This window comes from Poecilia latipinna, unplaced genomic scaffold, assembly GCF_001443285.1.
Source record: "Poecilia latipinna isolate Pla-1442-1.1 unplaced genomic scaffold, P_latipinna-1.0 Scaffold255, whole genome shotgun sequence".
In the NCBI taxonomy this organism is placed as follows: Eukaryota; Metazoa; Chordata; class Actinopteri; order Cyprinodontiformes; family Poeciliidae; genus Poecilia; species Poecilia latipinna.
In genome coordinates, this window is record NW_015112871.1 from 322,298 (window position 1) to 347,635 (window position 25,338).

Sequence of the window (25,338 nt, forward strand, 5' to 3'; positions counted from 1 at the left end):
GCTCTGCAGTCATATGTTATTACTAGAGCTGTTGTAAACGAATATTTTAGTAATCGAGGTACTCGAATCATTCGAGGAATCGTTTCAGCCCTAGTTATTACATTACAACTTAACATTTGAGTGTTTCATTGTGACTTTATGTGATCGAATAAAATCACACATTATGCTGCTTAAGATCTGAAAAGTGTGGCATGCATTTTAACGTTGAGATTACCTCACCTGCAGCTACAGATTCAATTTTAGTGTTTGATGGAGCCTCTTAAGACTGAATGTTTTAAGTTGTAATCCAGTCTTGGCTCTATTTTACAGTTTTTTTTTTTAGCTCTTTTCCCTTCCACTCTGACCCCACATCATAATGATGCCACCACCATGTTTTATGGATGGGCAAGCAGCATTCAGAGTTGATGTGATGTGCAATTTTTTTTAAGCACATACTGTTTTTATAGGTTGGAAAATCTCAGTTTTGGTCTTATCAGAAAAGTTTAATATTTCTTCCAATGAGCCATTTCCATTGGTCCAATAAACAAAATCCAGTTAATTAATGAATTGTCAAGTTACAAAGTGTAACTGATTCTAGGAGTATTCCTAAGTGTACGCAAATCCTTGCTGTTGCCAGGTTTTCTCCGATGGGCGTTGACCACATGGGGGGCATGGGAGGCGTGAACGTTCCCGGGAACTCCTCCTCCGGCTGGTGCATCTTCATCTACAACCTGGGCCAGGACGCGGACGAGAGCATCCTGTGGCAGATGTTCGGCCCTTTCGGCGCAGTCACAAATGTCAAGGTGATCCGTGACTTCAACACCAACAAGTGCAAGGGCTTCGGCTTCGTTACCATGACAAACTACGAGGAGGCGGCCATGGCCATAACCAGCCTGAACGGGTACCGGCTCGGAGATAAGATACTGCAAGTGTCCTTTAAGACTAGCAAGGGCCACAAGTAGAGTGATTTGGACAATGGGTGTAGAGGGGTGCAGTAAACATGCTGTGTCAGGCTTTTTTTTTTTCTTTCTCTCTCTCTCTCTTTGTAGAAAGGTAAATTTAAATGCCAAAGGCTGGCACATTTTTGGTTTAATCATATTCAGAGTAAACTGAGAATTTCAGTCTTCTGCACCTTTGTACTTGTCTAAAAACTGTCTATTTTTTTTTCTTGTCTGTGTTGTTTTCCAGTATCATTCTACTCTTTTTGGAGGGTATTATTGTCACTCACTTTCAGTTTATTTTGAGTGCATAAAGACGTAATCCCACAGATAGACTTTTGAAATTGTTCTCTGAAGCTAAAATACTGTTATGTTATATGTGTTGCATGATTCTCATTTAGGAAAGCATGAGGACGACAGAGGGCTCATTACTGGGCAAAGATGATTTAAACAGGAAACCTGCGAGTTGTTCAAGGCAAAGACAATTCGGTGGTTAATATAGAGCAAAAAGTAAAACCCAATCTGATCTGTTCACGTAGAAACGGATGCCTTAAATTGTTATAAATCGAAAACCGATCTGTTTGGCGTAAAAGAGCAAAGCACTTTTAACCAGTTATTGTTTGAAGTTGCTCTGGTTACCGACCTTTTTGATGCTAACGTAAAACATTAGTTCATCGTCTGACCAACATTTTAACTACGAGTAGCTTAGAAGCAAAAATCCTATTTGCTTTGGTACCCCTAAAAGTGTATTTTATTCTTTGTTGTATTACATGAGTCTTGTTTTAAAAAAATAAAAGTACAATAAATAAGACTAAAAACGGACCAAAGCCAGAGATCTAACAAATCAAGATTTTTCTAATGTGATTTAGTAAATTAATATTTTGGATTCATTTTTTTCCAAGCGGTACTGACGTCTCTGATGCTTGCTGACATCAACCCCCTGTTCAGTTCTCCTGTTTTCTTTTTGTTTGTTTCCTTTTCAGTTATTTTCTTTTGTTTTAGTTACTTTTCTTTGTAGAGAGCTACGTTTTTGTTTCAGTATAACTTGCAAAGGAGAGCTCATCTTAAATTTGTAGGAAACATTAATGGCCTTTGTTAATTTAGGTTTGCTTTTGTTTGTTTCTTTGATTTTTGATTGTTTCATTATAAATATTAAACCATTAAATTTTCTTTCGTTTTGCTGAACATTTTGTTTGGTTTGTTTCTTTTATTTATTTGAACATTTATTTTGAGTTTTGTCTTTTTTTGTTTATTTTCTTTTTCAGTTTTTTTTTTTTTTCCCGAAGCAGCGATTCTTCAGTGGGGAAAGAAAAACAAACAAAACGTTCCAACGTTTGCTGATGATTTTGAACGACATGGCAACAAGATCACATTAAAATATTCAAAATGAAGTGGACCAAAACCAATTCAGATAATTTTGGGGAAATGTTCAGACTATATAGACATTTCAAGAGGAAAGCGAGGTTCCGGTACATAAGAAATAATAATAATAAAAAAATTAAGCCTCTGTCAGGCAGGATTAAAAAATCTAGTCGATGCAAGAATCATCTCCAATAATCTTAGAGTGATGCACATTGAATATTTTCTATTCATTGTGGTTAGGAAAAGTGACACAAGTTTTATTTCATGAAAATATTTTAATGATCTCATATGTGAGCGGATTTTGCTTTTATCGAGTGAGGTTTAAATTGTGTTTAAATGTTTCTGCTTAAGTCAAATGATTTAGGAACTCTCTTGGCGTAAAAAAGTTCAGCATGACTTTGTTTTATTCGAGTTTAACAGAAACTGGCCCAAGAGACCTTTGGTTTATATTTAAAGCCACATTTTAAATCTGACACTTATGTGAATTCAAATAGTAAGTTTCCACTCTATTTTAGGTAATTTGATTTATAAAATTCATATAAAGTCTTAAAATAAGACATTTTGCTTCCTAATATTCATATTTATGTCACCGTCCTTACCTCTGTGCAATATTTTAAGGCTTGATTAAAGCAGGCGATAGTCTTGGACTTCTTTTTTTTACAGGTTGTTTTTTACTGACATGTTAGTGCTTTTGTTCTTTTCTTTCTGCAGTCTTGTTTGATATGTATGAAATGTTGAGGTTTGTTTCAGAGGCAGTCGAAACATTCTGCAGTCTGCCTTAATTTATATGATAAAATAGTGTAAAATACAGGAAGTGGCATTTATTTATTTGAGTGTACGCCATTATACTTGATACATATTCTAGTGTTTTTAATGGGTTATTGACTTGTTCTTTTTGTTATGAACATGTTTAACACTATGTTCAAGTTCATTAATGTCTGCTAACCTTGATTAACTTCATTAAAATGTGGGAAAATTACAGAATTACTAAAATTAAATGTCTTCAGAAGCCTACTGTGAATTTTGTTTAGTGGTTGTTGAACATCTGTAGCATTTTGTCATAGGTTAAAAATGCCATGTTTAAATGTTTTCTTTTAAATTTAACACTTAATCTGTTTACCTAAGTTATTGAAGCTTTGTTTATTAAGAATACACATTCAAGAACATTTTTAAAAATCTAAACCAATCTTTATTACTGTTTATTTTGGTAAAATAAGACAAATCAAAAGAGAAAAGCCTGAATAGTAAAGTTTATAACAGCAAGCTTTGTGTGTTTTGTATCTGATCTGTAAAATGTCCTAAAAATAGAATATTCACAATGACTACGGTGAATTACCAGTAGGGTAATACTACCTGGAGGATAACGCAGAGATCCTCTTTAGAAAAATTAAATGTGAGAAAAACACAATCTTCTCTTGGAGTATTGCAGAATTTTATTACAAAACAAACACAAATCTCAAAGTACACGTATAAAAACAGAAATGATTCTGTACATTCAACATTCAAATCAACTTTTCTGCATTGATTTTTGTGCCCGTTGATAGTTTTTTTTTTTTTTAAACATACAATGTCTAAACTTTCTGTTTAGTTTTTCTAAATGGTTTCTATCAACATTCAAGTCTTCCCATTTATTAGCTTCATATTAAGGCAGCTTAAAACCTTACAATCAAACTCGGAGTCAACTTTATAAGGACTGCTTGTATCTGCTTGTCGCCACAGGTCGATCGGTATTCACTCGTATCACATCGGCTTTATTCGTACTTCCTTTCCACTCAGTAGCCCGTACTTCAGGTTACACATTATATGTGTAAAGGAGGTTTTCTTGACTCATCATGGCACTGGCAAAATACACGTTAAGCCACTCTGCCTTGACACCTCGGTTTGCTATGAAGATATGCTGTATTCCCTCCCAGAACTAAGCTCCCTGTGCTTCAAGTATGTCCTCTGGAGATGAATGAATCTCTCGAATCCCTTTCAGTTCCCTCAGTAACACAGGAGGGCTCAGACTTGGCAGAGATTGTAGCAGGGCACGGGCCTCTCCAGCACGTTGTCGCCATCCACCTCGAACACGTAGTCGCAGCGGTGTGTGATCAGAGGCGCGTCGGACATGGCCACGCTCTGATTGCCAAACGAGATCACGGTGTCTCTCTGGAGGGAAGAAGACGGCGGTATAATAGTTACTGAGGTCGACTGTTTTTGTTTTTTTTAGGGTTTTTTTTAGCCAAGATCTACAGAGGAGTTCAGGCTGGTCATAATAATGAACAGAAACAAATCTTACCCTTTCCTTACTGACAGAAGAACCAGCAGAAGAATTGGCTGCAGCAGCTGCTGCTTTGTCAAAGTCCTTTTTGCACAAGTGCGCCATAATCCCAGCTGCCAATGCGTCACCCAGAACGTTAATCATCGTCCGAAACCGATCGCTGTAACGCCAAGCGAGAAAAACCTTCACTCACTGCCCAAGCTGACGCCACCTGCTTCTTTTTTTTTTTTTCTTAAATCTTAGGTCAGACTTACAGAACCCAGTCGATGGCCACAATCAGGGAGATGTCAGCAGGCGGTAACCCCACAGAGGTCAAGACTATCACCATGGTAACCAAGCCTGCTTGAGGTATGCCAGCTGCCCCGATGCTAGCTGCTGTTGCTGTAATACTGATGCAGGGGACAAAAAAAAACAGATGGAAGAAGTTAGTTTGTTCTAAACAGAACAACTGGTAGGACGGTGTCCTCAGTGTCCGTCCTCACCTAATAGTTACCAGCTGGCCAAAGTCCAAGTCGTAATCATTGACCTGAGCGATAAATATGGCTGCCACAGCCTCATACAAGGCCGTCCCGTCCATGTTGATGGTGGCTCCCACCGGCAGGACGAAGCGGGCGATCTGCCGGTCCACCCCGCAGTTCTCCAGGAGACACTTCATTGTGATCGGCAGTGTGGCTGAGCTGCAGAGAAATACGGCCAGTCGCGAATTAGATGAGTTTGTCAAATTGAACTACTTCAATTTTAAGAATGAATCAACGACGACTCTCGCACCTGGACGAAGTCGCCAGAGCAATGACGAGGGCTTGCAGCAGGCCTCGGATGTACGCAAAGGGGTTTTTGCGGGTGAAGAAGAAGTAGAAGAGAGGCAGCAGGATGAGGCCGTGCACGAACAGACCAGCCAGGACGGTGATGAAGTACATGCCCAGTTTCTCTCCCAGGTGGGCTGGGTCGTGCATGTCCAGGATCTTTCCTGCGACCAGGAACACGATGCCAAAGGGGAAGTACCTGCAAAGAGAAGAGAGGAAACCTTGTTTTCATTTGATTGATCAATCTAAACACAAGGAAGCATCTACTGATTACAAAGCAATTAAAAGTTGATTAAGTGCCAAGTCCTCTCTGGTATTGTAGAGAACAACATCCCCTCCTTTTGTTGGTGCATCTTTTCATCATCTAAATTTTTATGTTTTCTCAGACAGGTCCCTTACCAATACATAATGGCACAGAGCAAAAGTATGATCCAGTGCTCTTGTTTTCTTGCTTTGTTCTTCTATTTTGAAGACCACGAACTACATAATTGTACTTGTGTAATAATTATGTAAAAAATAAAAATGTGCGCTTGTTTGTGCTCAATATTTCTTTTTCAGTCTTGTGTTTTTTTAAAGTCCCTAAAAATCTTACTGAGTATATGAGTCACAATGTAGCCATTTTGAAAAGTCATCTGCTTTTCCACACTTTTATTTCTTCATTATAGTCATAAACTGACTTTGTAACGGTTCACTACGGGTAAAATTAAGCTTTGTCTCCCCCTGCTGGACATTTAATAAATTGTATTCTGCCTTGGCTTCACTTTAGAGTTTGCCGATTTGTACGTCATTTAAAAATGGAGCTGAAAAATTTTATAAAAAATAAAATGCAACACACGACTAACCAATGAATTGTGTCTAACATAATTTCATTGATGCAGATTCAAATGCACATTTGTGACAGTGATTAAAACAGCTCATTCGTCAAATGGACTCCACATTTGGACAATTTTGTCTTATTAGGCTACTTCATGCTGACACATCTTCACTTTTTTTTCAGACATACACCCTCTTTGTATTTCCTCAGATTACCTTTCCCTGATTTTAAAATGGGGTTGATGCTCTAAAACATAAAGATGTGACAAAAACAGAAACATTTTGCAAGAACCCTTTTCAAATCACTGTCCATTATGATTTAGCACATTTCTGAGGGAAATACCAAAAATGTCAGCGAAGACGAGAGTCCCTGGGACGTTGCCTGGAAATAATTAAGGACGATCTTTCAATGTGAACAAAATATATAAATCCATCAGTACCGTTTTAATCCTAGCACACCAAAGTATTTAGCCTTTTTGTTACTAAAATACCACGGCATCATCTGCAAAAAGTATCATCCAGAAAAGTTTTCTCTCAAAAGCAGATACTTAAAGCAGTGGATTACCAAGTTTGCCTTGAAACAATCTGACCGGGCCGACCTCAACCTCATGGAGCACTTCTGGGATTAACTGCGACACAGACTGAAACGAACCTTTTCATCCAGCAGAGGTGGCTGACCTCGCTAATGCTCCTGCGGCCGCTGCCAGGTCTCAGAAGAGCAGAGGCTGTAATAGCAGATTAATGCTCGTGGCTTTGGAATTAGATGCTTGTAATCACACATGGATGTGGCGCACAGGTGGATGTGATGTTCTGCGTTGGGGTGGAGGGGAATCTCTGCTGGCCACAATGCCAACCACATCCAGTGAGGTGAATTGAAACTAATCTTGTTTCTAGAAGTCCGTCTTCGCCATTGTTGCATTTCTAGCAGGATTACGTGTGAAGCCACGAGGACAGCTCGGACATCTCTGCTCACCCTTCAGCCATTTCTTTGATAGGATTTATTTCTCAACCTAATCTGGCTCCGCCATGTGATCGGCGGGATGTGTTTAGATGCATCAGATTGTCAGTAATCGCTCTTTTTTAAGAGATTGCATGTGAGTGAAAGTACAAACTCACCACATGGCCGCATTAATGATCTTCATCACGCACTCGTTTATGCACTGGCACACGTTGACCAGCGGCAATCCACGTTCGCCCATCTTCCCCAGCAGCAGACCTGAGATCAGACACAACGAAGACGCATTTGTTGGCAGTCAGCAGATGTTTCTGCTGTTTCATGAGTGTATAAAAACATTTTCAGGTTTTCTTTTATGGTGAAAGACAGGATTTTTTATTACTCTCTTCAAATTCAGAAGTTTGTATAAATCAAGACTGAGATGCCTTTAAACAGCTTGAGATATCCCAGATGATGATGTCATGCTCAGTAAGCCACTTAAAGGTTAAATCACACGATTTAACTTTGATGTGGCCAGGCATGTGAATCCTAAGGCCGCACCTCAAACACACTGTGTGACATCGTGGGAAAATAAAAAGAAGAGTGTTGTGGATCCCCAAAAAGTCTGGACCATTTCCAAGAGCCCCCCAAAAAACACATTTATCTGTTCAATTAATTCCCATTATAGACACAATGTTCAAAAGAGGTCAAACTGTTGAGGAAGAAGATTCACTCTCTGTACCACATATGGACTAAAGACCTTGCAACATCAGGAAAATACACCTCATGTGCAAAATGGATCCTTCAAATGGACAATGTCTCCAATCAAATCAAGAATAGAGACGACGACAGCAGCTTCCTGGCTAAAACTCCAGAAACGAAGCCTGGGGAAATCACTTAAAAGGCAATTCGACAACTAATAAAATCTCTGTAAAACTCTTTTGCTGTTCTTCTGTTTACCAAATAGCGGGACAGTGAGGAAGTAACAGAGAAGATATAACACAGTTACAAAGAAATGCCACAAAACAACATATTTCTAGTAAAATCTTACATTTATAAGTTACACCATTGTTTCTGATCTCTTTTTTCCCCCTTTATTTTGGTTTTAGTTTGGAGGTGAATCTCTTACCCATGGTGGCTGAGAAGATGACAATCCCCAACACGTTCATGCCTTTGCTCGTACTGGGAACGATTTTATACTTGATGTCGGGCGCAGGAGTGATCTCCAGGAAAACAGGGTGGCCGAGTCGAGGGTTGTGATAATCAGGCATGACGTAGACAAAGTTGGCCTGAGACTCTTTCTCGTTGGAGCTCTGCACACTTGGCACCAGGTCCGTCCGGTACTGAAACAAAAATAAATTTAAGATTTAAACTTGGTCGACGTCATCTGACGTTAGTTTCTGAGGTGGCTTGTGTTTTTTGCCTCTCACCTGCTGAAATGTTGCTTCAATTAGATTTGATGGGATCATGTTCCTGGAGAAGACAGCAAACATAAAACCACAGGTTAAAACACTGTAAAACTTGTTTTTAGTACACTTACAAAATAAGATAAAAAAATTAAAAATTCTGGAAAAACACATGAGTCAGTTGCATTTTCTTTTCTGTGTGTGTGAGATTAAGATTATCTTACATTAGAAATGCATATATAAATGCATAGGTTTTGTAATTCTAAAAACCATCTGCATATTCTGTTTGCAGATGTAAAGCGATATATGAAAAACAGATTTCTTCTTTAAACTACAATCTACCATAAATATTAAAGTAAAAAAGACACAGACTTGGCAGGAGTGGCATCCTGCTCCTCGAAGTTGAGTTTTTGTAGATTAATATTTTGCTTCAATTACATCAAGTCTTTGACTGGGCCAGTCTAGCACATAAATATACTATGCCTATGCTATGCTAGGATAGGCTAGGCTATGCGTTTGCTTTTCCAAACCGCTCCATTAACAATGTGTTTAGGTTATTGTCTTGCCGGAAGGTGAAAGGGTTAATTAGGTTATGAACCATGTGTTCAACGTGTTTCACCATTCATAGTTTTACATTTAAAAAGTTTTATTTTGATCCTATTAGCATCTTTTTCCTCATTTGCTGGGTTCCCTACAAACCTTGTGGCCAACTGCAATCCTGACTCTTGGTGCCCCCTTTGCCCCTTTTACTTATTTATACTTAGATTAATTTAGTCAAATGTGAACTCTGTTTTGTTCCCTGACGACAGCAGAACAAAGGATCCACTTAAATTACGCCAAACAGCAGTAAGAGGTTTACAGCAGCCTGTCCTGGGACTGCATTTATTTATACAGCAGGCGTCAGAGGCCCCTGCAGCTACGTCATCAGACACGTAACACGGCTGAAAAGTACAAACCGCACATCTCTGCAGTATAATTAGTTTTAAGACGAGGGTATTAGTCGAGCCGGGCCTGGAGAGCCGGGCCGTAAGCCGGAGCACGCTGTGACTTCTTTCTCCCGTAGTGAAGCTGCGCAAAGAGCTTCTGGGAAGGTTCAGGCTTAGCAGATCACAAATAATTGCCCTATTTTTAGACCAACTGCAGCGTAGAAGTAATGCTGCAGTTATTCTTCAGGAATTATGTCTCACTCCTTTAATGACGCTGTGCTAAAACGGTCAGATAACTAAGATATTTTACTGGATTTTCGTTTAACTTCAATTCAAATGTGCCACCACGCTGTTTTGGCGTACCATCTTTGAAGGAGGCACTCGCAGATGTTTTAGGGGAAATCCCATTCTCTGCTTTCCTTTAACCTACGGTTCTGTAAACTATAATGGGAGGCAAGTTTGAATCGTGTTCTGGTTTCTCCCTGTGAATGCATGGCTTCTCTCTGGATACTCCAGCTTCCTATTACAAGTCATAAACTTGACTGCTAGCTTAACTGGTAGGTTGCTAGCTTTACCTGTGTGCAGGTTATTTGTCCTGTGTCTCTCTCTGTTCATTAACATTTTCACATTTTCTTGCATTATAGCCATAAGAATCATTGTACCTACTGCATTTATGGAAATGCAGTTAAAAAAAAATGCATGGTTTGATTTCAGATTGGATAGGAATCTTCTGTGAACAGCAAATTTTCAAGTCTGGCCACAGATTATCAATTGTATTTAGGCATGGACTTTGACTAGGTCACTCTAACACACAAAGAGGCTCTGGTTTAAAATCTTCCATTGCAGCTCTGGCTGAATCTTTTGAACTCATCTGTCTGGATGGTTTTGCATCCTTCTACAGTTTTCTTTTTTTCTTTTTACAGTGATTGTATGTCATCTATCTTCCCATGAAAACTGAACATCTTTTCCCTGCTCAGGAAACAAGGTTCACGCCACGTTTCAAGGTGTTAAAGTGTTATTTTTCGGACTAGATCGTTGTCTTCATCCCTTATTTCCAAATTTAAATCGGTATTCATGAGAATGTTTTTTAAACCAAGGTTTTGTTTTTGAACTTCATTCACAAGGATCGTATTTTTCAGGTTCATACAGTAAATAATAGCCTTCCCATCGACAGATTCTCATGAAGCCTCTCCTCTGCTTCTCTGATTAATGCTCTCTGAAAAATGTTAGCAGTAAAAGGTTAGTAGTTGTTGGCATATTCTTTATTTTTTCATGGGTGGGATGACTAATGTATGGGATTTGTAGCTTAATTCTGGTTTAAACATATTCACTCTGTGTTCCTCTGACTTCATGATGTTGTTTATTCACTAATGTTCTCTAAGAAACATCAGACATTCACAAAACAAAAACAAAAAAAAAAAAAAACGAAAAGAGAAGTGGAAACCATTCCACTTCATACTGGAGCGGAACGCTGTACTCCATTGCATTATCCCAGTTCAATATATTGTTAATTTAATGTGATTAAACACTTGCGTAATTGAGTATCAAGTCATTTTGCAAAGCATTAGGATCACTGCCTACTTGAACAAAGTTGTAAAACTTTGCTAACTACTAATCTGCGCTCGTATCCTGCTCACAAAGCAACGTCATTTCATTTCTGAGCATTTTTTTCTGTTTTTTTTTTTTTTTTTTTGAACATGTGAACGCTGACCTGATGAGGTCGAGCAGAGCGTCGGCGGAGGTCATGACGGGGCCCGTGCTTCCGTGGTGACCGTCTTTCTCTTGCCCCGTCCCCGGGTGAATGATCAGCACCAGGACGATGCCCACAATCACGGCGATGAAGGTTGTCCACAGGTAGTACGTTATCGTCAGGACACCCAGGCGGCCGCTGGCCTTCGTGTCCATGGCCGACAGGCCAGACATGAGACTGGATGGGAGATTAGAAGCAATGAGATCAAACGTGTCATGTTCTTTTAGCTTTAACTACTTTCTATTTGTCAGCTTTTTTTGGGCTGTTTTGACTGCAGATTTTCTCTCATGCTGTCCGTTTGAAGCTCAACCGTTAAATCAGTTGTGTTCGCTTCATAATTGACAGATTTAACTTTGTGAATATTTTTAAGCTAAAATCAATATTGCTATCTGTTATTACCAACAACCAAAGACTGCAGGTGTAATTTCGGCAAACAAAATACCACAATAATCGTAGCTTTTCAGACAATGTTGACCTTATCTCATGTAGGTTTGGTCCAACGAGTTTAACAGGTTCTTACCTGGAAGTGATGAGAGGCAGAATTAACATCTTCAACATCCTCATCAATAATTCTCCAGGGAAAGAGAAGTAGATCTTTGCCTGCAAACAGGTCAGACAGAGTTAGGTAAATAAAGCTTATAATAATTGCATTTTAGAGATTTTTTTTTAATGTATTCTGTATTCTGTGCCGTGTAAACAAACTTGATTGATTCATCGATAGCTCCCAAGCGCTTCAGCTAGCGAGCTAACCCACCCTGAGAACAGGCTGAATACTCAAGTATGTCTAATAAAACAATTGAACAGATGTACAATAACTGAACTAAACATGAAGACCTGTGATATTTAATTTTGTTTAGTTTAATCTGTAGAAAGCAGATGAGTTTCTTTATTACTGCATCATTCATTCTGTTTTCCTCAGAACTTTTTGTTAACCTTTTAATCGTGATGTATCTCTTTCGTTTTAAGATACTTCATCTCTGCCAGTTTTTTTTTTTTTTTTAAATTGTGGTTACATTCTTTGTTTATAGCATTTAACACCCCCTATTTACCACAATAATACTGCAATATTAGGTAGTTCAAGAAAAAGCTAAGAATATTGCAATGACAGTTTGACTTTGCATTGATTCTTATGTAATTATTTGTTCAGTCAGTAAGCTTCCTTCAGTCTGAAGGATTTCCTTGCAGAACCATTCTGGTTGTGCGTCAATAAGTCAGTTCCTGTCCAAAAGCATTAAGCTCCTAAGAATACCTCACCTTACCGTGACCAGCAGTTCAGAACAAGAAATACTGCACAGACCACGCAATGAATATCTGCTTAGTTTGTGCATATAAAATGAATTTCCAGTTGTATATCAGGTAAAGAACTTAACAATAAAAATAATTAAATTAAAGAACAACTAAGTCAGCATCAACGTGAAAATAAAACCATCCCTTTAAAACTGATATTAAGCAGGAAAAAAAAACAGATTTAATACTCACCCATTATTTGCAATAATAGTGATGAAACTAAACCAAATTTTTTGAAGAGTTTAAGATCAGAAATTCTTCTGGATCACCGATTGTGAGTTAATGACATGCACATATTTATATAATGTAATGTTTTATAGTAATTATAGCCATTTAAACTGTCTCTGTGCGTTTTGAGATCTGACCTGACCTTCTTGTTGCCGGTTGCGCTCACTTGCATAACTGACTTTCACTAATTCCTCAGCACAGTTTTACAGGCGCTTGTGCTCTTCTTTCACACATTTCCCAATCTAAAATAGTACTTTTATTTATTTTTGTTTTTAAAATCTGATACTTCTTTGCTTATTGGTGCTGATTTTCCCTTTTCTCTTCCCCGTTCGTACCTGCGTAGAGAGGTTGAACGTCCTCAGGACAAATCCAAGAACGCAGCCGGTGATGACGGCGAACACGGACAGAGTCAGCAGCCCGTTCCTTTTACAGTAGTCCTTCACGTACTCCCTGACTTTCACAGACACCACGCGTTTAAACAGCTTCTTCCACGTCTCCATCCCTGCTTCAGACTCGGTCCTCAGCCCAGTCGCGGGCCCCCCGCCCCGCTTAGAGTCCACTTTCGGCCGAAGGCTCTCCGAGGGCCTCACGGTGTCTGAATGTGTCCCAACAGGAAAGTGAGACAGGGGACAGAATGTGAGCCTGACCTGATGTGGGTCCCGCTAAGCACTGAGGAGCTCATCCAGTCTGAGGGAGGAAGTGTCGGCTGACTGATTCCCGGTAAAGCATTGGCTAAAAGGATTATCCCTATCTCCCTCTAATAGAGGTTCCTTCACAGCCACAGAGGCTTAGTGGAGAGGTTAAAGGAAAGACAGCAGCACCAATTAGTGCCCCCATTCATAGCCAGTTGCAGATTATTGGTACCCACCTCCAAGCCTTCCCATTCATGAAACCAGAGCCCAACTCTATTACGCCTTTAAGAAAACCCAAAACTTCACTTACATTAGCGTGACTTACTATTTTTAAGGTTCAGAAATTACATTTATGTTAACAATACACATCGATATTTAATGAATGATTACATATATCTGGAATTGACCTTTAGAAAATGAAGAAATGAGTGTTTTTCTACAATGTCTGTTATTATAAAGTAGGATCGAGAGTGGCGTCCAAATGCCGCAACCGCAGCTTGCCTTTGTTCGCCGCTGTCCGAGTTGTCGGTCTATTTCTGTGGCCTGTTTGCAAGACTTCTTAACTCTGCAGTCAACCGACGTCTGCTGACGTCTCTGATCCAAGAGGGATGCCAACATCAGCCTGTCCTGCCTAACAATGGCCACCCACGTCAACTGTGAACAATCCAATAAAACCTAATCTGTGCCTTGGAGGAACATGACATGGAACAAAACCAGAACGATGTCCTTTAAATACATCAGTACTTTCTTGGAAAACGTTTATTTACCCCCTTCCACTGACCAAATGGAGGTTTATTTAAAAAATGTCATCTAAAACATTTTAAAGTGTGTTCAGTTCGACAGCTGCTAGCATAAATTAGCATACCTGCTAGGACTGTAGCAAAAATTATTTTACTCGTGATTCTATTTGGCAACTTTAAAAAACTTGAATCAGTCAAATATGGGCTTCAGGCTTAATGGCAACTGTGGTAAATATTTGTACGCAAACTAAAAAAAATTTTACATTTTATTGCAGTAACATAATCTGGCACGGAAAGAGAATTCAATGGAGCAAAACCCACAGTAAAGATATTTGTTTTTGATTAAACCATCAGAAGCTAGAGGTTTACCTTATGTTCTAAATGAATTTTGGAAAATTTGGTCTGAATTAATGTGAAATAATAAGAAAGAAAATATGTCATATTATACAGGGTATGTCTTAATGTCTGGTTTCAGTGAAGCTACTTGCCTCATCTACACAGTCGAAACAATAATTATAAAATCACAAAGACAGAAATCAGGGGTGGACGACTGCCCATATTTACTCTGCCACTGTTAGCAGGATGATAAGTGACGTAAAACAACAAATCTTTCAAACATTTGACATCTATGTCAAAGACAACAAAGTGCAGAGAAGCAGCGTCTCTGTTGGTGCTTAAACTAAATCAGAACTGCAGGCTGCTGTAAATAAGAGGAAAATTAGTGTTAAAGATTATTTGATTTGAAACAAAGAAAATTATAAGGTATGCCCTTAACTGACTTTAGTCTCTGTCAAAAATCAAAATTAGAATAAAAATGGCATGAAGTGTTTTGCTTTATTGTGATAGGTTGAGGTTTTAATGTGTGGAAAGACCATTGATAGAAGAAATATTAAACGAAGGAACAGATGGTGAGGTTTCATCTCTGTGTTCAGTGGTCTGGATCAGAGTCTGTTCAGTTTCTGCTCTAACAGCTCAGAGTGTCTGCAGTCTGACTGAGGGAGGTTTTTGTACGGCTACTAATCACTGTGTGAACACGTTGGCACCATTTACATTACGGATACCCTTACAGTAATAAACTGCAGCATCTTGAGCCTGAACTCCACTGATGGTCAAAGTGAAGTCAGAGCCGCTTCCACTGCCACTAAACCGAGATGGAGTTCCTGATTGAAGCGTCTTTGCATACTTTATCATGAGCTGTGGAGGCTGTCCTGGTTTCTGCTGATACCAGAACATAGCATAATCTCCATCAGAATATCTGAGCACAGCAGGATTTGTTGTACACCTGATAGTGACAGTGGATCCTGGTGTAACCGTCTCCACTGCAGGTTGAGTCACAGTGATCTGAGCTCTGCATCCTGCAGACAAAAACAAATCCTTCATTTGTCAGCAGAAAGAAAGGAGAGAAAAGGCAGCAGCACATCATGGTAGAAATGTTGCTGAGTGAATGAACCTGTAAAGCAGCAGCAGGTCAGCGTCCAGATGAGGATGGTGATGAGGGTCATGGTGCTTGTTGCTTCTGCTGGCTTGACTGACAGATCTGAGTCCTGCAGTGTTGAACTCACAGGACTATAAACCTTCTCAGTTCACTGGAGGATCAGCTGACCATGCAAAGCCTCCACTCTATGGAAATCATCTCTCTGCTCTCAGACAAACAGAGACACTGAACCAACACTAATAGATACTGGATTTAAAACTCTCATCATCTTATTGGAAGAGAAGAAAATAAAACAGAAACAACATGAAGGATTTTCACTTCTTGGATTAAATTTAAATTTCTCTTGGACATACAAGGATAATTTTCCTCTTTTACTAAAATTTACTGGTAAATATATAATATATCAATGTAAGTTGATATCTGCTTTAAGGTTTTAATGAATTAAATTATACTGAAAAACACTTTTAACCTTGTAAACATAATGAAAGCTGCAATGTTAAACAATGATGCAATGCAGTAGAGGAGAGAAAGGAACTTTTACTTTTCATTGGTGATAAAATGAAAATATTGTCCTAAGTTATGAAGAAATTTAAAGCTGAATTAATGTTGGATGATTTGCAGATTAAATACAGTCTAATCTGTGATTTTTATCACTTTAAAAACATCATTTCAGCAGCTAGACGTCTCCTGACAGTGCAGGAGGTTTTTGTACGGCCTCTCAATGAGTTTGTATCACTGTGGTGGACTTTTGGTGGAGGAACCAAACTCATCGTTAACTGTGAGTATCACCATTTAATTTTATATAAATCAAAATTAATTTTTACTCTTTATGTGATCAAACATTATTATTTTTGTGAGCGCTTCATGTGTATATTTTTATTTGTTTGACTTTGTTACCATTAGGTCAAATAGTTTATATGTAATAAATGTTCATGTATTTTATACCGTTTACCAAATTATATGATTATTTGAAAACAAACATTACATCAGTTCTGTATTTTTTAATTAAATAGTGAAATATTGTTTTTAGACTTTAGTGGAGGATCCTAATTCTGAAACCACAAATATATCCTTATATTTAAAAATATTTAATGCATTAAAATCTGTTGCCGATGCTTGTAAAAAAATAAATAAAATGTAAAAATATTTGCTTTATTTTGAGCTTTTAAAGTTTCCAGTCTGTTAGTTTGATGCAGTAAAGAGGAAGTGAAACAAACAGATGGAAAATCTTTAACTGTGTTCAGCCATTTTGTTTCCATGAAGCAAATCTTTACAGAACCAACATATTTACAGTAAATGTTGTTTTATTCACATTGATATTTCATGTTGCTCCTTTTATTCCTGACGAGTCGAAGTCAGAACATTTCAGCTCTGATGTGTTTTTCTCTGGAAGCTCCAGAAGATTTGAATAAAAAGCTGAAAGTGAAGTAAACATGGATGAATGAATCCAGCCTCTAAACCATCCGTCTCCTCAGTGTTATATTATAGTCCACTGTGATATGTGTGTGTCCTGACCAGCAGACGTTGATCTGCTCCTCGTGTCTCTGCTCTCCCCTCCAGCCGGCCCCGCGGTCCCACCCTCAGTCTCTCTGCTGCCCCCCTCCTCTGAGCAGCTCTCTGGGGGCTCGGCCACGCTGCTCTGCCTGCTGAGCGGCTACTCTCCTCAGGGAGCCCAGGTGAGCTGGGAGGTGGACGGCACGGCGGTGACAGACGGGGTCCGGAGCAGCTCGGAGGAGGAGAAGAGCGGACGCTACGGCAGCAGCAGCACCTTAAGCCTGAGCCAGGAGAAGTGGATGAAAGGAGAGCAGTACTCCTGCAGGGTGGCCCATCAGGGCCACAGCCAGGTCCAGAGCATCCGGAGGAGCCAGTGTGAGGGCCAGAGAGGCTGACTGAGGCCCAGAGCAGGAGCTCTTAGTGGGAGAGCAGCAGGAGAAACACCTGCTGCTCTCAGCAATAGGAGTCTGGATGAAGGCAAACTAAAGCTTGTGTGACGCTCAACTAAACCGCTGAGAAATGTTCAACAACTTAGACTAATGTGTGAAGCTCAGCAGCTGGATGTGAGTGGGATTCATTTGCTGTGTGTTTTAATAAAGCTTGCTCTGATACATTATAATGGAGAGAGTTTCATTACTGTCATGACAAAGAAGAAGAAACTTGATTTTATCAAGAGTGGCACTTTAAATAATTACTATATTGCACTTTGGCCACAGCGTTGTCCCATATATGCGACACCTCAGTTAACACCTCCACACAATAATTCAGCGCATGAGTGACAACTTTTTTTCATCGCAGATGCAACATGTGTCTCAGTACAGCTAGCTTTGCTAGCATCACGTCCTCAGAGCTTACCTTTCTTTAAGCTTTCCATCGAAGTGACGCTAAAAGTAGGACGAAGTTCCCACCGTCTGTGAAAGCTAAGCGCTGCTTATTTTACATGTCACCATATCTATGATTTATACAGCGCTATTATATTACTGACGATTAGACAGACATCTTCTCCCACTCAGAGGAAACCACTGCGCATGTCTGGAGCTCCGCGTGCGAGGAAAGGTGGAGGCGATGGGTGACAACAGACACTACGTCACGTTATTGCTTGGATTTTACGGCGCCACCTTAAGTCCTTGAACTTCACATTTTAACGGACAAAAAGAGAGCAGTGCGACTTGGATGTAACGAGTAACGCGACACTTTTGTAGAAATGTAGTGAAGTAGAAAGTACAGATACTTACTGTAAAATGTAGTGGAGTAAAAGTAGAAAGTACCCATTATTAAATCTACTTAAGTAAAGTACAGATACACGAAAATTGTACTAAAGTAATAACGGTTACTTCCCACCATTGCATAGAAACGGTGGTCGCTCCCAAGAGGAAATTATATTACTAAGGAAAATAGTGACGCAAAGTGATTTCAATAAGTAATTGTAGTCTGACTATTGGATTTGAAAAAGCAACGCGTTAGATTAATATTTAATGAAAAAAGCGGTCCGACGTGAGTCATCATCACTGGCTGCAGCTAGCATAACATGTCATGAATGCTAAGGCTAGTTATGTTATGCTGGTTATGCTAGTTCTCATGAAAATGAGAGAGCGAGAGGAAGAAAGTTGTTTTTTAATATGAGGAAACGAGCATAATGTGGTGGTGAGCATATTCTGACTTTTGATCCACTTGTGAAGTGAAATGTATTTTTATTTTTAGTTTTTTTTTTTTTAGTTTTTTTTTAAGTTTTTTTAGGCTCTAATAAAGTTTTTTAGGCTGATGTTTAACAGTGGTTGCAGAGGAAATTGGGGGAAGAGGGAAGGGAGTGAAATGCAGCAGATTCCCCAGGACTGGGAATTAAATCCAGGTAGATCTTTTGCTTTTTCCAACTCCTCTTTCACACAACTTATCTCCTGCTGGTATTTTTCGGCTTGTCGTTTTAGCGCAGTGACATCGGTTTCATACCGACTGTTTAGCTCCAGGTCCAAACCTTTAACTTTCTCCAACTCAGCCTGGGCACAACTTTCTTTCTCCTGCAGGAATTTAATTTCTTTCCTTTTGTTTTCTTGGAGGACATTTGTTGCTCTCAGGTTGTTGAGAATCGCCATGTCCTCCTCTGATTTTTGCAGATGAGCTTTTCTCTCCTGTATTATCTGCTGCTGTAATTTTTCAATTTGTTGTTGCAGTGCACACTGGATATGCCTCTCTTCCTTTTCTCTTTTTGAAAGAGCAGTTTCCCTCAGCTTTATATTCTGCTCATATGTTTCAGCCTGCTGCTGCAATTCCATATCATTTTCATACTTAATCTTTAGCTCCTGGTATGAAAAGTGGACCTGATCAAGTTCATTAAGAATGAACTTCTCCCTCTTGTGCAGAATTTTGATCTCTCCTGACATTTTTTGGAAGAGCTCCTCCTTTTCAGCTCTCAGGTCGTTGATAAGCTGCTGATTCTCCTTAACTTTCTCTAAATTGGCGTCTTTCTCCTGGCTAACCTCCTACTTATATCTTTCTACATCTCGTTTTAGTTCAGAAATATCCCTTTCATACTTGCCGATGAATTCATGGCATGAATGTTTCATCTCATTAAATTTTTTCTGCAAACGTTTCTTATCACCTTGCAGGAATTTGATTTCTTTGGTTTTGTTTTCCTGGAGAACGGCATTCGTTGCTCTCAGGTCGTCAATAAGCGCCATGTCTTCCTCTGATTTCTTAAGATGCTCTTTTCTCTGCTCAATTATCTGTTCTTGTAACACCATATCTATTTCATATCTACACTTTAGCTGCTCATATTTGATGGTTTTGCTTGGTAACTTCTGTGATGTGTTCACTGAACCAGTTCCTATCATTTCTCTGCACCTGCAGCCTTCAGTCAGAATGAAGGAGGTTTTTGTACGACTATAAATCACTGTGTGAACACGAAGCCGCCATGGTCACCCATACAGTAATAATCTCCAGCATCTTCAGCCTGAAAACCACTGATGGTTAAAGTGTAATCAGAACCAGATCTACTGCCGCTGAATCTAGATGGAGTTCCTGAGAACCGACTTGAAGCCTGATATATAAGAAGTTTAGGAGGCTGTCCAGGTTTCAGCAGGTACCAACTGAGATCAGAACCAATATTAGAACTTCCTGTGGCGCTGATGGTCACAGTCGCTCCAACACTGACTGACTTTGATGGTTCAGACTGAGTCAGAAAATTATTGGCAGATGATGCTGAAAAGAGAAATGAGCAACGTTAAAGGAAAACAATAATAAGTATGAGTTCAAAGAAAACTTGATAAATTTAAAAGTCAGTCTGACCCTGAGTGAGAAAACCCAACACAACCATTAGAGCTACTGGAGACGTCATCCTGATGCAGGTTTCAGTGTCGGAGCTCAAACACACTTTGGACTTTCTGCAGCAGAAGAACTTAAAGCTTGAGGAGCAGCGAAGCATCGAGATCATGCAAATCCACACCTGCTGAGATGAAACAGGAAACATAGAGATGATTCAGCCAACACTTCATCTAGTGACAATATTCAGTTTTTATTTCAACTGAAGATCAAATAAAGTATTTATTGGTTGTTCATGATGTTTTCCATATTCAACACTTTTATAGTGTTTCTTTGTCCCCTAAATGTGATGTGTAGTTATAAACTAAAACACACAAAATCAGCAAATGTTTGACATAAAATAGATCCATAAATTGAGCAACATAAGGTTTAAATCTTTGTAATGTTACCTGTATTCATGTTTCAATGATCCTCATTATGTTTCTTCTTGGTATGTCAAGGTTATCAAAGTGACTTTGATCTATTTGGACCTGTGATTTAAAAATGTCCTTTTGTTTATGATTTATATTTTGAGTTTGTACTATTTAGAATTGATATGCAGAACATATCCATGTTTACTCTTAAATTACACTTGTGATTAATGTTGACATTAAATGTAAAAGAAAATTGCATACACATCGTCTGAAAAATATTATACATTTTGTTCACTTCTTGTTTATTAATCAGCTGATCAAATTCACCTAATTGATGTTCTTCAATAACCACTAAATTAAATAGGTTCTCATCAATCGAAAAGCTCCAGATTCAACCTCATTACCTCATTTGTCTTTATGTTTTAATATGATACTCTTGTAATTCATTGGCCATTCTAGTGTAGAAATGTAATTATTTAATGAGAAGAATTTTGTCTAACTTTGTGTTTCTACTTTCCTGGATATTTTCTTGCTTATTGGAATCCAGACATTTTGCAACAACTTGATTTACAAAAGTTACAGACATTTTGGTTAGAAAGTGTCCTTAATGTTCTAATAAAATGATTTAAAAAGACCTGAACTCCATTTCTATCCATTTTCTAACGCCCTGGTCCCTTACTGGGGTCAGGAGGGTTGCTGGTGCCTAACGTTCTGGGCAAGAGGCGGGGTTCACCCTGGACAGGTCGCCAGTCTGTTGCAGGGCAACACACAGGACAAACAACCATGTACACACACACACTCACACCTAGGGAGAATGTAGAGAGTGCATGGTGGTGCAGTTGCCTTGCAGCAAGAAGGTTCTGGGTTCGATTCCCAGCCCCAGTCTTTCTGCATGGAGTTTGCATGTTCTCCCTGTGCATGCATGGGTTTTCTCTGGGTACTCCGGTTTCCTCCCACAGTCCAAAAACATGACTGTCAGGTTAATTGGCCTCTCCAAATTGCCCCTAGGTGTGAGTGTGTGTGTGCATGGTTGTTTGTCCTGTCTCTGTGTTGCCCTGCAACAGACTGGTGACCTGTCCAGGGTGACTCCGCCTCTCAACCGGAACGTTAGCTGGAGATAAGCACCAGCACCTCCCGACCCCACTAAGGGACAAGGGTGTAAAGAAAATGAATGGATGGAATATTTGCTGATTGGTTTCTTGAATCTTAAAGATGAAAGCATGAAAACCCAAAACAAAAACTCACATTTTTATTTGTGCAGACATCATTAGCTGCTCTGAAAATAAATAGAGATAGTGATATATATACACAGGAACAAGAGATAACAGAGGGAACAAGCCTCTACTTGAATGAATGTAGGTAGAAAATGTGTTGATCTGTATCAGTGAAAAAAGGAAGTAATGAAAGAAAGTAGATAGTAATGAAAAATATGACCAGATTTATTTCCTGTGCCAGTAAAAATAATTTGTTAGAGTCAAGATGTTTTATTTTACTGTCTAAATTTGTGTTTTTATATCTTTTTCTTACGTTTGAATCTTTTTAGATATGTTAGGGTTTCCAGTCATCTCTGTGTTCAGTGGTCTGTTTCAGAGTCTGTTCAGTTTCTGCTCTAACAGCTCAGAGTGTCTGCAGTCTGACTGAGGGAGGTTTTTGTACGGCTACTAATCACTGTGTGAACTCTAGGCCACTATGGCGACTCTGACAGTAATAAACTGCAGCATCTTCAGTCTGAACTCCACTGAATGTCAAAGTGAAGTCAGAGCCGCTTCCACTGCCACTAAACCGAGATGGAGTTCCTGATTGAAGCGTCTTTGCATACTTTATTATGAGCTTTGGAGGCTGTCCTGGTTTCTGCTGATACCAGAACATGCCCTGGTTACCATCAGACCATCTGTGCACAGCAGGATTTGTTGTACATCTGATAGTGACAGTGGATCCTGGTGTACCCGTCTCCACTGCAGGTTGAGTCACAGTGATCTGAGCTCTGCATCCTGCAGACAAAAACAAATCCTTCATTTGTCAGCAGAAAGAAAGGAGAGAAAAGGCAGCAGCACATCATGGTAGAAATGTTGCTGAGTGAATGAACCTGTAAAGCAGCAGCAGGTCAGCGTCCAGATGAGGATGGTGATGAGGGTCATGGTGCTTGTTGCTTCTGCTGGCTTGACTGACAGATCTGAGTCCTGCAGTGTTGAACTCACAGGACTATAAACCTTCTCAGTTCACTGGAGGATCAGCTGACCATGCAAAGCCTCCACTCTATGGAAATCATATCTCTGCTCTCACCACTCTCATGACAAATTTTGATGCAATATATGATACTTTATTAAAAATCACAAACCACAAAGAAATATGTTAAAATCAACGTTGGTTTTATTTGATTTTTCACCTCTGGTCTCGTTACCAACTCTCTACTCTTTTGTACAGCTCTTAACAACTCTCTGAACACTATACCATTGTTGCCGAGTTTATTTTATCTCTATTATCTTTATTGATGATGAAGCTCTCAGAGTGCTGCTGTTCAGTCTCTGACACATTGACTAAATTTAAAGCTAGCATGTAGTAGCTTTAAGCTCTTAAAGTTTCATCTTCAGATAACCTCTGTACAGGATAAGGCTATCAGAAGGCAGAACTCAGTCAAGCAGTGCTGCATTAAAATCATGCAAACTGTTTTTTCAGCACCTGTCCATGTGAAACTGAGAGCGTTATAGTTAGTAAAGAAAATATTTCAACTCCCTGAGGACAGAACCAGTTCATCTGGAAACTCACAACTCTGCTTCTTATGCAATTCCCTTCAAACAGAGTAAATTTCCAAAACCTGAGCTACGATGCTCTCTGCTGGCAGTCTACCTTAAACACTGTTTTTATTGATATTAGTTTATTGTTTAAGCAAATTGAGTATGCTAAGAGGAATACCTTGTCCTAAAATCTGAATTTCTGAATTAAAGTCTTGTAAAACTGTTTAAACCTAGCACATTTGAGCTAATTGATTTTTTTTTTGAAAACCAATTAAGTATTCAAAATTGTAGAAAAAAAACATTTTGTTCAAAAACATTTTAAATGTCATATATGCAAGAAAGCAATTGTTTTCATGTTCACTGTATTTTCTAAAATTTGTTTTTAAAAGAAACAGGGATTTATCTTTAGGATAAATTTGATATAAGTGACTCGATTAGAGCAAAACAAAAGGAAAAAAAATGTTACAGGTCTCATTGAATCGGATCATCTCATTGAATCATTTCTGTCAGCAATCAAGAAACAGAGTATGAAGAGTTAAAAGAGATGATGAGGGGCGTCCAGGGAATCTTTGATTTGAGATCGATCAAATATTAAAATTACTCAGCTGATTTTTCTCTCCAAGAAAATTTAAACTTGGAACAATAATGGCTTAAAAATGCTGTGTTGTCATCATAACTTGTAAATAATCCTACAATTTATAAAAAACAAAAAAATAGCATTTACATAACATGTTTCTTCTGTTTTTATTCTTTGAAACACTTAAATGTTTCAAATCATCTAACAAATTATGATGTCCGACAAAGATAACACCAGTAAATACAAAATTCAGGTTTTAAATTATTTGTAAGTTTTTTTTGTTTGTTTTTTTTATAAAGGAAAACAAAAAAGCTAATTCAAACTCACCTATGCCTATGTAAAAAAAAAAAAAAAAGTAAGTCTACTTAAAGCGAATGTGTTGTTTGGCTCTTTCCAGAAACTACCATCAAACATGTCTTGAAAGTTGCCAATAAGTTAAGGAATTTATTTCCCACTCCTGGCATTGATCTTGCTGGTTCACTTCGTTCACTGGTACCTGCTGCAAAACCCAAGTGTTTGCAGCCTGACACCGGTCAAACCGGTGGCAGGATGTCCTCCTTCAGTTTTTACGCTAGAGAGCAAAATTCACTGTTTAATAGTTGCACAACTGAAGCTCCACAAAGTTCTACTTTGTCTCGTTTTGGTTTGTCCAAAACGTGTACACCTAGTCCAGTCCAGAGTACACCCTGGACTGGCTATCTGCCCAGGGTGTACTTTGCTTCCCCCTCACCGCTGACTCAGATAGGCTGACTGCACAAGAGAGTAAAAAGAATGGACAGCTGCACTTCCGAAGGTGAGTTTATTTTTCATAAATTGTGATACAGTGCCCTCTGCTGACGGATCACCGTCAACACTTTGTATCGGCAATTTCCAAATTATATCAGAAAAACGTAAGAACCCTGACCCCGCCTCTCAACCCCAATGTATTTTCTTAAAAAGAGTTATGTGGTTTGATTTGATTTATCGCTTATAAAGTCTGAATGTTTTAATGGAGGCAAATCACAACGTCTCTATAAAACCTTTTCAAAGTGTAGCAAAAAGTACATTTTGATCCTTGTTTGCATACAGATCCAAGTGCTAGCTAGCATGCAATTAGCTAGCTAGCCACAAACCCAATAAGTTTGGTTTAGAGGGTTGCCACCTTTCATAAATAAAAATAAGGGATGTTCCCCACGGCGCGTCGCCCTACTCTCATGGGGTGGGACGTCCGCTGCAGTGATAGACATTGTTTTATGGCGGTGTGTTTTGTTTTTAAAAAGTGATCCATAGACCAATTGTTCATGCATAGAGGTCGGTTAGACTACCCCAAAATTGTACTCCAATCAAAGTAGCATACCTTAAACACATTTAATTAAGCAAGTGTAAAAAGTA

General features: G+C 39.0%; 2 protein-coding genes and 1 gene segment (V, D, J or C); 2 read left to right on the forward strand and 1 right to left on the reverse strand.

Annotated features, from left to right (window-relative positions):
• elavl1a (ELAV like RNA binding protein 1a) overlaps positions 1-2,102 on the forward strand; it is a 13,470-nt gene extending 11,368 nt beyond the window's left edge. For all 4 annotated transcript variants that reach the window (XM_015033000.1, XM_015032997.1, XM_015032999.1 and 1 more), the window contains exon 7: positions 617-2,102. In XM_015033000.1, coding sequence (XP_014888486.1) covers positions 617-941 — 325 coding nt within the window. In that variant the 3' untranslated portion in view covers positions 942-2,102. The remainder of the gene's footprint in view (positions 1-616) is intronic.
• A 1,951-nt stretch (positions 2,103-4,053) lies between these two features.
• On the reverse strand, positions 4,054-13,976 carry slc1a8b (solute carrier family 1 member 8b). Of its 2 annotated transcripts, XM_015032990.1 has the most exons (11): positions 13,022-13,970; positions 11,692-11,771; positions 11,133-11,348; positions 8,520-8,562; positions 8,219-8,432; positions 7,272-7,371; positions 5,308-5,541; positions 5,022-5,216; positions 4,794-4,928; positions 4,558-4,699; positions 4,055-4,427 (listed from the first exon to the last, which is right to left on the reverse strand). In XM_015032990.1, the coding sequence occupies exons 1-11, from the start codon at positions 13,184-13,186 to the stop codon at positions 4,281-4,283; spliced, it is 1,671 nt and encodes a 556-aa protein (XP_014888476.1). In that variant the 5' UTR covers positions 13,187-13,970; the 3' UTR covers positions 4,055-4,280. The 2 variants fall into 2 exon arrangements, with proteins under 2 accessions (XP_014888475.1, XP_014888476.1); XM_015032989.1 differs by having other exon boundaries at positions 4,054-4,699; positions 13,022-13,976.
• On the forward strand, positions 13,956-17,382 carry LOC106947751 (Ig lambda chain C region-like). The segment is given in 2 exon segments: positions 13,956-13,974; positions 17,054-17,382. Coding segments are annotated over 2 exon segments (348 nt in total).
• The last annotated feature ends 7,956 nt before the right edge of the window (positions 17,383-25,338 follow it).

What these genes read in the sequence shown, in the direction of transcription:
- slc1a8b (XM_015032989.1), bottom strand. Translation starts at nt 13,186, where the DNA reads ATGGAGACGTGGAAGAAGCTGTTTAAACGCGTGGTGTCTGTGAAAGTC. An exon ending in CGTTCAACCTCTCTACGCAG is followed by an intron (nt 11,772 to 13,021) that starts GTACGAACGGGG and finishes ACCTGTTTGCAG; the next exon opens with GCAAAGATCTACTTCTCTTT. An exon ending in CATCTTCTCAGCCACCATGG is followed by an intron (nt 7,372 to 8,218) that starts GTAAGAGATTCA and finishes GTCTGATCTCAG; the next exon opens with GTCTGCTGCTGGGGAAGATG.